Raw genomic sequence first — 12605 nt, 5'->3', positions numbered from 1 at the left:
CAAGATCCTTCCTTATTGTGTACGCTCGTCCGGGCACAGTACCTAACTGAGGCTTGGAGGAGGGTCATAGGGGGAGGAGCCAGTACGCACCATGTGACCTAAAAGCTTTTTTAGATGTGCCCTGTCTCCTGCGGAGCCCGCTATTCCCCATGGTCCTGACGGAGTCCCAGCATCCACTACGGACTATGAGAAATAGAATTATCGGTAAGTAAATTCTTATTTTTTCCTGAATCAGATAAATTAAATGAAGTGTTTGATGATGCGTGGGTTCCCCCCGATAGAAAATTATTGGCGGTATACCCTTTCCCGCCAGAAGTTAGGGCGCGTTGGGAAACACCCCTTAGGGTGGATAAGGCGCTCACACGCTTATCAAAACAAGTGGCGGTACCGTCTATAGATAGGGCCGTCCTCAAGGAGCCAGCTGACAGGAGGCTGGAAAATATCATATAAAAGTATATACACACATACTGGTGTTATACTGCGACCAGCGATCGCCTCAGCCTGGATGTGCAGAGCTGGGGTGGCTTGGTCGGATTCCCTGACTAAAAATATTGATACCCTTGACAGGGACAGTATTTTATTGACTATAGAGCATTTAAAGGATGCATTTCTATATATGCGAGATGCACAGAGGGATATTTGCACTCTGGCATCAAGAGTAAGTGCGATGTCCATATCTGCCAGAAGATGTTTATGGACACGACAGTGGTCAGGTGATGCAGATTCCAAACGGCACAAAGGTGTATTGCCGTATAAAGGAAGAGGAGTTATTTGGGGTCGGTCCATCGGACCTGGTGGCCACGGCAACTGCTGGAAAATCCACCGTTTTTACCCTAAGTCACATCTCTGCAGAAAAAGACTCCGTCTTTTCAGCCTCAGTCCTTTCGTCCCTATAAGAGTCATATTTGCCCAGGGATAGAGGAAAGGGAAGAAGACTGCAGCAGGCAGCCCATTCCCAGGAACAGAAGCCTTCCACCGCTTCTGCCAAGCTCTCAGCATGACGCTGGGACCGTACAGGACCCCTGGATCCTACAAGTAGTATCCCAGGGGTACAGATTGGAATGTCGAAACGTTTCCCCCTCGCAGGCTCCTGAAGTCTGCTTTACCAAGATATCCCTCCGACAAGGAGGCAGTATGGGAAAAAATTCACAAGCTGTATTCCCAGCAGGTGATAATCAAATTACCCCTCCTACAACAAGGAAAGGGGTATTATTCCACACTATATTGTGGTACTGAAGCCAGAAGGCTAGGTGAGACCTATTCTAAATCTAAAAAAAAAAAAAAAATTTGAACACTTACAAAGGTTCAAATCAAGATGGAGTCACTCAGAGCAGTGATAACGAACCAGGAAGAAGGGGACTATATAGTGTCCCAGGACATCAGGGATGCTTACCTCCATGTCCCAAAATTGCCCTTCTCACTAAGGGTACCTCAGGTTCGTGGTATAGAACTGTCACTGTCAGTTTCAGACGCTGCCGTTTGGATTGTCCACGGCACCCCGGGTCTTTACCAAGGTAATGGCCGAAATGATGATTCTTCTTCGAAGAAAAGGCGTCTTAATTACCCCTTACTTGGACGATCTCCTGATAAGGGCAAAGTCCAGGGAACAGTTGGAGGTCGGAGTAGCACTATCTCGGATACTGCTACAACAGCACGGATGGATTCTAAATATTCCAAAATCGCAGCTGATCCTGACGACACGTCTGCTGTGCCTAGGGATGATTCTGGACACAGTCCAGAAAAAGGTGTTTCTCCCGGAAGAGAAAGCCAGGGAGTTATCCGAGCTAGTCAAGAACCTCCTAAAACCAGGAAAAGTGTCAGTGCATCATTGCACAAGGGTCCTGGTAAAAATGGTGGCTTCCTACGAAGAAATTCCATTCGGCAGATTTCACGCAAGAACTTTTCAGTGGGATCTGCTGGACAAATGGTCCGGATCGCATCTTCACATGCATCAGCGGATAACCCTATATCCAAGGACAAGGGTGTCTCTCCTGTGGTGGTTACAGAGTGCTCATCTTCTAGAGGGCCGCAGATTCGGCATTCAGGATTGGATGCCGGTGACCACGGATGCCAGCCCGAGAGGCTGGGGAGCAGTCACACAAGGAAAAAATTTCCTGGGAGTGTGATCAAGTCTGGAGACTTTTCTCCACATAAATATATTGGAGCCAAGGGTAAATTTATAATGCTCTAAGCTTAGCAAGACCTCTGCTTCAAGGTCAGCCGGTATTGATCCAGTGGGAAAAACATCACGGCAGTCGCCCACGTAAACAGACAGGGCGGCACAAGAAGCAGGAGGGCAATGGCAAAAACTGCAAGGACTTTTCGCTGGGCGGAAAATCATGTGATAGCACTGTCAGCAGTGTTTCATTCCGGGAGTGGAAACTGGGAAGCAGACTTCCTCAGCAGGCACGACCTCCACCCGGGAGAGTGGAAACTTCATCGGGAAGTTTTTCCACATGATTGTGAACCGTTGGGAAATACCAAAGGTGGACATGATGGCGTCCCGTCTGAACAAAAAACGGGACAGGTATTGCGCCAGGTCAAGAGACCCTCAGGCAATAGCTGTGGACGTTCTGGTAACACCGTGGGTGTACCAGTCGGTGTATGGGTTCCCTCCTCTGCTTCTCATACCTAAGGTACTGAGAATTATAAGACGTAGAGGAGTAAGAACCATACTCATGGCTCCGGATTGGCCAAGAAGGACTTGGTACCTGGAACTTCAAGAGATGCTCACAGAGGACTTATGGCCTCTGCCGCTAAGAAGGGACTTGCTTCAGCAAGTACCATGTCTGTTCCAAGACTTACCGCAGCTGCGTTTGACGGCATGGCGGTGGAACGCCGGATCCTAAGGGAAAAAGGCATTCCGGAAGAGGTCATTCCTACCCTGGTCAAAGCCAGGAAGGAGGTGACCGCACAACATTATCACCACATGTGGCGGAAATATGTTGCGTGGTGTGAGGCCAGGAAGGCCCCACGAAGAAATTTCAACTCGGTCGATTCCTGCATTTCCTGCAAACAGGAGTGTCTATGGGCCTCAAATTGGGGCCCATTAAGGTTCAAATTTCGGCCCTGTCGATTTTCTTCCAGAAAGAATTGGCTTCAGTTCCTGAAGTCCAGAAGTTTGTCAAGGGAGTATTGCATATACAACCCCCTTTTGTGCCTCCAGTGGCACTGTGGGATCTCAACGTAGTTCTGGGATTCCTCAAATCACATTGGTTTAAAACCAGTCAAATCTGTGGATTTGAAGCATCTCACATGAAAAGTGACCATGCTCTTGGCTCTGGCCTGGGCCAGGCGAGTGTCAAATTGGTGGGTTTTTTCTCAAAAAAGCCCATATCTATTTGTCCATTCGGACAGGGCAGAGCTGCGGACTCGTCCCCAGTTCTCTCCCTAAGGTGGTGTCAGTGTTTCTCCTGAACCAGCTTATTGTGGTGCCTTGCGCCTACTAGGGACTTGGAGGACTCCAAGTTGCTGGATGTTGTCAGGGCCCTGAAAGTATAGGTTCCAGGACGGCTGGAGTCAGGAAAACTGACTTGCTGTTATCCTGTATGCACCCAACAAACTGGGTGCTCTTGCTTCTAAGCAGACTATTGCTAGTTGGATGTGTAATACAATTCAGCTTGCACATTCTGTGGCAGGCCTGCCACAGCCAAAATATGTAAATGCCCATTCCACAAGGAAGGTGGGCTCATCTTGGGCGGCTGCCCGAGGGGTCTCGGCTTTACAACTTTTCCGAGCGGCTATTTAGTCAGGGGCAAACACGTTTGTAAAATCCTACAAATTTGATACCCTGGCTAAGGAGGACCTGGAGTTCTCTCATTCGGTGCTGCAGAGTCATCCGCACTCTCCCGCCCGTTTGGGAGCTTTGGTATAATCCCCATGGTCCTTTCAGGAACCCCAGCATCCACTAGGACGATAGAGAAAATAAGAATTTACTTACCGATAATTCTATTTCTCGGAGTCCGTAGTGGATGCTGGGCGCCCATCCCAAGTGCGGATTATCTGCATTACTTGTACATAGTTACAAAAATCGGGTTATTATTGTTGTGAGCCATCTTTTCAGAGGCTCCGCTGTTATCATACTGTTAACTGGGTTCAGATCACAGGTTGTACAGTGTGATTGGTGTGGCTGGTATGAGTCTTACCCGGGATTCAAAATCCTTCCTTATTGTGTACGCTCGTCCGGGCACAGTATCCTAACTGAGGCTTGGAGGAGGGTCATAGGGGGAGGAGCCAGTGCACACCACCTGATCCTAAAGCTTTACTTTTTGTGCCCTGTCTCCTGCGGAGCCGCTATTCCCCATGGTCCTTTCAGGAACCCCAGCATCCACTACGGACTCCGAGAAATAGAATTATCGGTAAGTAAATTCTTATTTTCAGTTTCCTGATATTTACTGAGAGCAGATATGTAGGTTAGACTGCCCAACAGTCGAGTGTGATTCTTCACTCTGTAGTCCAGTTTTTTAGAATATTTGTGGCTTTGATGAAAATGGGTCTGACCATCATTATATAATTGAATCCATGCCTAATTTGTACATTAGTATGGGCAATTAGCAGTCCATCAAATATTATGCAGAATAACACAATATAAATAAAGCTTATAAAGAATGGCCCGTCTGTGCTCACCCTCCACAGAAATCAAAGGTTAGTTCTAAATTCAGGAGTTAATTTTTTATGTATATTACGGTTTGTATTGTTTTAAAGCAGAATGTTGGTACTTTTTCAGTGTTAAGATATATTCTGTACAATCCAACTTCAACGTATTTATATATTTACTGCTATTGACGTTATAGGTAAAAGAGGACAGATCAAGTTGCAGTCTACAATAGTTAGAATAAAGCTCACTCCAGCCTCTAGCTTTAATAAAGGAAAGGCAGAGATAATTACTGAACATCCCTCCTATTATGTCTTCTAAGCTAAACCCCATTTGACAAAAACACTAAGGTTTTATATGGGGTTATCAGTTGGGCGCCTATTTACACAGTTGTCCTAATGTAAACCTTTCTATAGCATTATGTATACATATTAGGTCATGCCTCTCATGATCTTTTCCAAAATGTAATAACGGAGGATAGTATGTTCTCCATCCATTATGACCAGTACTCTAAGATGATGTATGTGGCATATGTAAAGTTTATAAACAATCCACAGCTCTTGGTACCATCACAGTAAAGCTACGGGGGAAAAAATGATCATTATTATATCTGTGTATTGATTGTTTCTGTGTATGTGTAGTTGATCAGATTTTATTTATACTTTCTATGCTTTCTAGCTGCATATAATTGAAGTTGGAACGCCACCCACTGGGAACCAGCCTTTCCCAAAAAAAGCTGTTGATGTCTTCTTTCCACCCGAAGCCCAGAATGACTTTCCTGTAGCAATGCAGGTACTGTATGTTCTTTTGTGATCTTAGTAGGTAAAATATTATAAAGTAGGTGGTCATTCAACATTTTAAATGTTTTACTTAGTGTAATACATGAAAAGATTAAATCAAACCTGTCACTATACAAGACAATATCTAAGCAGATAACACCTACTGAAACACATACTTCCACAACTGTATAGTTTACTTTGTACGCACCCTTTCTCATGTCTCCATGATGTCAGCCATTTTGTTGACCACTGTGAATGAATCTAAGAAACCGAGTGAGCTGTCCATGTTTAGGCAGTCACACACTTGGGGGTCAATCCAATTACTTGTGAAGGGTGCAATGTGCTATTGCTGCATCATTTCAACTCCAGCGACTGCACCTGATCTTGCACCATTCGCAGGCTGAAATCTGCCCCAGTTAGCACAAAATTGCTCAGACCTCTATGGGGTGTGGTGAGTACTTTTGTGTAAATTCCGTCCAAAGTAAAGTAGGATTGAGTCTGCTAATGTAAGTTTGTTTTATGAAACTAGAAGACTTTGCACAAATGTGCACACCTGATAATTTGCTAATTCCACTACAAATGCCTATTCGCCTTTACTCACTGTGAGGGTGTGCAAATTTTTCTACTAAATGCGATCTAGGAGAAGTACATAAACTGAACTTCCTGGACCCCAAAAAAGGGACCGTTTCGTTAGTAGGCCTAAGCAAAGTACTGTACGCTTTAAAAAGGTGTCATGGCTGATTTTCACATTGCTTACATTTAAATGTAAAAAACTTACAAACTTCATTTGATTACAAAGAAATTAAACCATGCAATAAAATATGTAGGAAAAAGTGCTTTTGGGGTAATTTGTGGCATCTTTACCAAGAAAAAATAAATTATAAATATCAATTATTTTTCGTTGAAATTAATACTTTTACATAAATTTAGAGAACATCATCAAGCGAAAAATTTTTCATACCTCCTAAGGGTACGGCCACACATAGCGGCCAAGCGGGACCCGCTTGCCCGGAAGGAGAGTGCACATGGAGGCGCCCACACATGTACGGCAGTTATGACGTGAACACATTTCAATGTATGTGTTCACAAAGTGTGTTACATTGAAATCCTGTGTCACTGGCCGGATCCCGTTCTGCGGCGTCCCACAGGACAGAATCCGTGTGAACACAGAACCCCCCCTCCCGGCCAAGCGGACCCGCTTGGCCGCTATATGTTGCCCAGACCTAACATGACCCCTCCGGGAAGGGGTCAAAATGCTCTGCTTATTAGAGTCCTCCTTAATTTATGATTGCCATCACCTGTTCTGAACATGTAAACTGATAAGAAAGGTGTTTCACCACAGGTGAAGGCAAACATACATTAAGAGGGAAGACCAGCAGCAGAGCATTTTGTCCCTCCTGGAAAGGGTCATGTTGGGAGGTATGGATGAGTAATTTCAGATGAATTTTCTTATTTTATCTTTTTATCCTCAAAAATGACATGTAATTATTGGCCCAAGCCAGCTAATTGAAAACTTCCAAGTGTCTAATTAGTCCAAGGAGTTCTGAAGCAAGTTTTGGTGTTTTTAGCTTTTAAAATAAAGTGTTTCCCTACCTTTTCACACCCTCGGGGTGCGCACAGAAAACGCAAATTTGCTCTGAAGAAGCAATGCGAGTTAGGAATTGGATTGCAAGTCGTCATGCAAATTTTCTGAGAAAACTTTAACTCACAACTTGCGCAAGGCAACTTTCACCTAATTGGATTGACCACAAAGTCTGTTCCTGAGAGGAGTTTTGTTTTTATTGGCTCGTCCGTGATCATGTGAGAGATTATACATGCCAAATACTAATTTATTTACCATACCAAGGAATGTTCCTAATACAGGTTGAGTATCCCTTATCCAAAATGCTTGGGACCAGAGGTATTTTGGATATGGGATTTTTCCGTATTTTGGAATAATTGCATACCATAATGAGATATCATGGTGATGGGACCTAAATCTAAGCACAGAATGCATTTATGTTTTATATGCACCTTATACACACAGCTTGAAGGTAATTTTAGCCAATATTTTTTATAACTTTGTGCATTAAACAAAGTGTCTACATTCACACAATTCATTTATGTTTCATATACACCTTATATACACAGTCTGAAGGTCATTTAATACAATATTTTTAATAACTGTGTGTATTAAACAAAGTTTGTGTACATTGAGCCATCAGAAAACAAAAGTTTCACTATCTCACTCTCGCTCAAAATAGTCCGTATTTCGGAATATTCCGTATATCGGATATTTGGATATGGGATACTCAACCTGTAATGGTGTGTCCAGACCTGTACTTTACAATTAGGGTTTTACTTGTCGTATTAATGTTATGGTTCGGAATGGCATGCCAGCTATTCTTGAATGACTATTGCTGATGATGATGATCCATATGACACTTTGGTCTTTTATTTATTTTCATTATTATTTATTTAAGCAGCATGCCATAAATATGTCATTGTCGACGGTACCTGCAGTCGCATAACAGGCCAGTCAGAAGGGTTGCTCATTCAACATTCACACATTCACGTGCACCGATGCAACGGCTGCACAGCATGGCCGGCCTCATATATGTTCGTGAGCTATTTTGTCTGGTCGTAGCCGCTGTACACACCTGCCGATGCACTAGCGATATATTGTTTATCGGATGTATGAATAATATAGTACGCACGCACGTATGTGTGTACCCAGCCTTATTGTTGAGTATTGACTAAATACATCATAGCCACCTGGTGATGCTTCTTGCAATGACAAATTTGCAGCTGTGGCTTAAATGTTAACATAAGGCTAACAATAAATGTGAATAGGTTTTATACGTATTATATATTTTAATTTCTCTAGCATCCGTAAGGGATATTGGGGACAGATTAGTACGAAGGGGTATAGACTGGTCCAAAGAAGCCAGTGCACTTTAAATTTCTTCAACTGGGTGTACTGGCTCCTCCCCTCTATGCCTCCTCCTACAGGTCCGTTTAGAAAAAAGTGCCCTCAGGAGAGGATGCACACTCTGCTAGCTCCAGCGTTTTTTATTTTTTTTATACAATTTCTTTTAAACTTTTATTTCTTTCAGTACGCTGTTTGGGCAACAGCATACCTGCGCCGTGGGAGTTAGGGGGGGTGACTGTCACCGGCCTCTTGAGGTGCAGAGGCGCTTCCCCGCTGCAGGACCACTTCCGTAGCATGCCGCACACCCCTAACGCTGCCTGAAGGTGATCATCGGTGGTGAGTACACACCGGGGACCCCGCTAGGGGGGTTCCACCGGTTCACTGTGCGGCAGAAGCGCAGATGAGGCGTATGGGTCCCTCTTGGGGGAGGACCCGCTGTAGCCCGTGCGTGAGACTGGCTAAATATTCTTGTTTTAAGCATTTGTGATGCTACAAACACATAGGGAAACATGGCCAGTATAAATATTACACAGTAGCTCCGGAGCCATTACGGGGAACAGAGCTACATCAGAGCGGGCTCAGTGGCATTTTGGTGCATTCCTCTGCATAAGCAGCAGCCTCCTCATACAGCTCCTCTAACGGTCACACGCTGGATCACTGGTACCGGGTGTAGAGAGGGAGAGACACTATATTGTGCACAAATATCATTCCTCTGAGGGAATTTTCATAACAGTCTCACTGTTGGTTATGTATACGTAAATTGCTGACAGCCTCACTGGGGCTCCACAGCGTTGGGTGCGTTGGTGTCCTCTCTCCTGTGTCTTCTCTCACATGCAATAAGGCAGGCTTGTATTGTATTTCAGGCTGTTGTATGTGTATTGTACCTGTTTTTCTTCTTCACAATGGTAACACAAGTTATGCAGTGTATGTAATGCCAGATTCTCCCCTAGCTCAACTGGCTCAATATCATGTGAGCAGTGTAGTCAGTCATCACAAAATGCTGATAACGATGTGGGGGAGAGTCAAGAGACGACCTGGCTGGGGGCTATCAAAACTATGATGTCTGTTAGGTCATCCCAATAAAACTCAGGAACTGCAACAAGCAGTGGCAAATCTAGCTGCTAAACATCCCCCCCCCCCCTGTCTACTGCAGGTGCACAGAAATGTGCTTTACTTGCACTACTGTCAGATACTGATGATGATATACAGGATGATGTGGATCCCATAAGTGGGGATGCCATACCAACACAGGGTATTGAACCCCTCATATTGGCTATTCGAGATGTGTTAAGGCTCCCCCCTGGAGGATGCTAATAATCAGCAGTCCTTTTTCCTCCCACAAGACAAAATGACAGTCACATTTCCTGACTCCAAGGAATGGGATTATTTATTTAAAATAGCCTGGAAAATCCAGATAAAAAATATCAGGTGTCCAAGCGGTATTTGAATACCTTTCCCCTTTGCACCTGATGGCAGGAAATTCTGGGAAGAATCTCCAGCAGTAGACGTCTGTCTCTCGCATTTTTAAAAAGGCGGTACTTCCTGCTACGGGCTCCTTTACGGTAAAGGACCCGGCAGATAGGAGAATTGAGACCACTCTGAAATCTATCTACACTGCTGCAGGTGTAGCTCAAAGACCGGTCTTTGCAGGTTGCTGGATGACACATGCAATTCATTCCTGGGCTACTCAAATTCAGGAAGGTCTCTGGTGATATGACCCTAGTTACTACTGTAACTTTCCTAAAACACATTCAGGACACGGCAAGAGTCCTCTGTGACTACCTTAAAGAGTGGCAATATTAATGCTAGGACCACGGCTATGGCTATGGCTGTGTCTGCGCGCAGAGCCATATGGTTGCGTCAGTGGATTGCTGATGCTGACTCCAAACATAATGTGGAATCTCTTCCCTTCACAGGTGAATGGCTTTTTGGAGGTGAATTGGACGCATGGATTTCCAAAGCTACTGCTGGGCAATCCACGGTACTCCGCCTGCTAGACGTAGATACCCGGGACCATCTACTCTGTCCTTTCGGTACTCCAGATTTCGATCTAGGGCCAGGGGGGCCTCAAACGCAGCTAGAGGCTCCAGTTCTGCTTCCACAAAGACTTCAGCATGACGGTGCCCACTCACCCCGAGGGGATCTCGGGGTGGGAGCTAGGTTACGTCACTACAGCCACATCTGGGACGTTTCCTGCCAAGATGCTTGGGTAAGGGACCTTATCTCTCGGGGTTACAAGCTGGAGTTTGATGGTGCTCCTTCCCAACGATTTTTCAAATCGGGCTTACCGGCTTTGGAAAATATGCGTGGTACGCTACTACTGGCCATAAACAAGTTGGTCCAGTCCCAGGTCATTGTTCCAGTACCCCTACAACAACGAGGACAGGGTTACTACTCCAGTCTATTCGTAGTACCAAAACCAGACTAGTCTGTGAGACCCATTCTGAATCTGAAGTCCTTGAATCCTTTACCTGAAGGTTTTCAAATTCAAGACGGAATCTTTGAGAGCAGTGATCGCAGGCTTTGACCAACAGGAATGCCTAGTGTCCCTGGATATCAAGGACGCTTACCTCCATATCCCAATTTGGTCTCCTCATCAGGCCTATCTGTGGTTCGCCCTACTGAACGATCACTACCAGTTTCAGGCATTACCCTTCGGCCTGTCTACAGCTACGAGGGTGTTCACGAAGGTGATAGCGAAAATGTTTCAGCTCAGGGTCCGGGGGTCAACGTAATTCCATACCTGGACGTTCTCCTGATAAAAGCGAGTTCCAGGGAGCTTCTATCGCTCCATATAGATCGCACGATCAACGTCTGTCTCACCACGGGTGGATCCTCAATCTACAGAAGTCCCACCTGGAACAGTCTCGGCGGCTCCTGTTTCTGGGGATGCTCCTGGATACGGTAGCACAGAAAGTGTTCCTCCCAGAGGAAAAAGTGAGAACACTTCATGGTTCGCATGGTGCTCCGACCTGCTCGAGTATCCATTCATCTTTGCCTAAAATTGTTGGGAAAGATGGTGGCCTTGTACGAGGCGATACAGTTCGGAAAGTTTTCATGCCAGATCGTTCCAATTGGATATCCTGAACAAGTTGTCTGGCTACCATCTTCAGATGCACCGGATGATTCGGCTGTCGCCCCAAGCCACGATTTCTCCTCCTGTGGTGGCTACAGTCTTCCAACCTGCAGGAAGGTCGACGCTTTGGGATTCAGGATTGGATCCTCCTCACGACGGATGAGAGTCTGAGAGGATGGGGAGCTGTCACCCGGGGGGCGCAGTTCCAGGGCAGGTGGTCTGCCCAAGAGGCCCTCCTTCCCATCAACATCTTGGAACTTCGGGCCATCTACAATGCTCTGATTCAGGCCTCCCCTCTACTCAGGGATTGGGTGATCCAGGTCCAGTCGGACAATGCCACGGCTGTGGCGTACATCAATCGACAAGGCGGGACAAAAAGCAAAGCCTGCATGCGAGAAGTGTCAAGAATACTTTTCTGGGCAGAAAGAAATGCAAGAGCACTGTCCGCAATCTTCATTCCGAGGGTGGACAACTGGAAAGTGGACTTCCTCAGTCGCCACTATCTCCACCCAGGGGAGTGGGGACTACACCCTCAGGTGTTTCAACAGATTGACAGGTGGGGCTGACCACAGATTGACGTGATGGCCTCTCGCCTCAAAAAGTAGCTTTGTTGCTTTTTTGCTCGCGAACCAGAGACCCTCAGGCGAGTGCAGTGGATGCGCTGACAACGCCTTGGCTTTACCGGCTGGTCTACCTATTTCCTCCGATTCCGTTGATCCCCAACGTACTCAAGAGGATCAGGCATCAAGGAGTGCAGGCAATCTTGATTGCCCCGGATTGGCCGCGAAGAGCGTGGTACACGGCTCTTCTGGACATGTCCGTAGAGGACAATTGGCCTCTGCTGCGAAGAAGAGCTCTTCTTCAGCAAGGACCGTACGTCTAACCGGACTTACGGCGGCTTCGTTTGACTGCATGGAAGTTGAGTGGAACATCCTAGCTCACAAAGTGCTTTCCAGTAAGGTCATTGCCACTATGGTGCAAGCCAGAAAACCTGTGGCGTCAAAACACTATCATCATATCTGCGAGGAATGCACATGTCCATCTGCGGAATTCCACTTGGGGAGATTCCTTAGTTTCCTGCAGACGGGAGTGGATAAAGGTTTACGTCTTGGATCAGTTAAGGTCCAGATTTCAGCTCTTTCCATCTAATTCCAGAAGAAGTTGGCTCTCCTGCCAGAAGTTCAGACCTTCTTGCAAGGGGTGCTTCACATACAACCTCCGTTTGTGCCGCCTACGGCACCTTGG

The 12605-nt window shown here is 45.9% G+C and overlaps 1 protein-coding gene across 2 annotated transcripts in view; it reads left to right on the top strand.

Annotated features, from left to right (window-relative positions):
- Window positions 1-12605, top strand: part of CLTC (clathrin heavy chain) — a 161536-nt gene that overhangs the window by 53328 nt on the left and 95603 nt on the right. For both annotated transcript variants that reach the window (XM_063954051.1, XM_063954050.1), the window contains exon 5: window positions 5273-5386. In XM_063954051.1, the coding sequence (XP_063810121.1) occupies window positions 5273-5386 (114 nt within the window). The remainder of the gene's footprint in view (window positions 1-5272; window positions 5387-12605) is intronic.

Source organism: Pseudophryne corroboree, chromosome 2, assembly GCF_028390025.1.
Source record: "Pseudophryne corroboree isolate aPseCor3 chromosome 2, aPseCor3.hap2, whole genome shotgun sequence".
Classification (NCBI taxonomy): Eukaryota; Metazoa; Chordata; class Amphibia; order Anura; family Myobatrachidae; genus Pseudophryne; species Pseudophryne corroboree.
The sequence above is the reverse complement of the archived record's forward strand: the minus strand, read 5'-3'. Positions and strand labels throughout refer to the sequence as shown.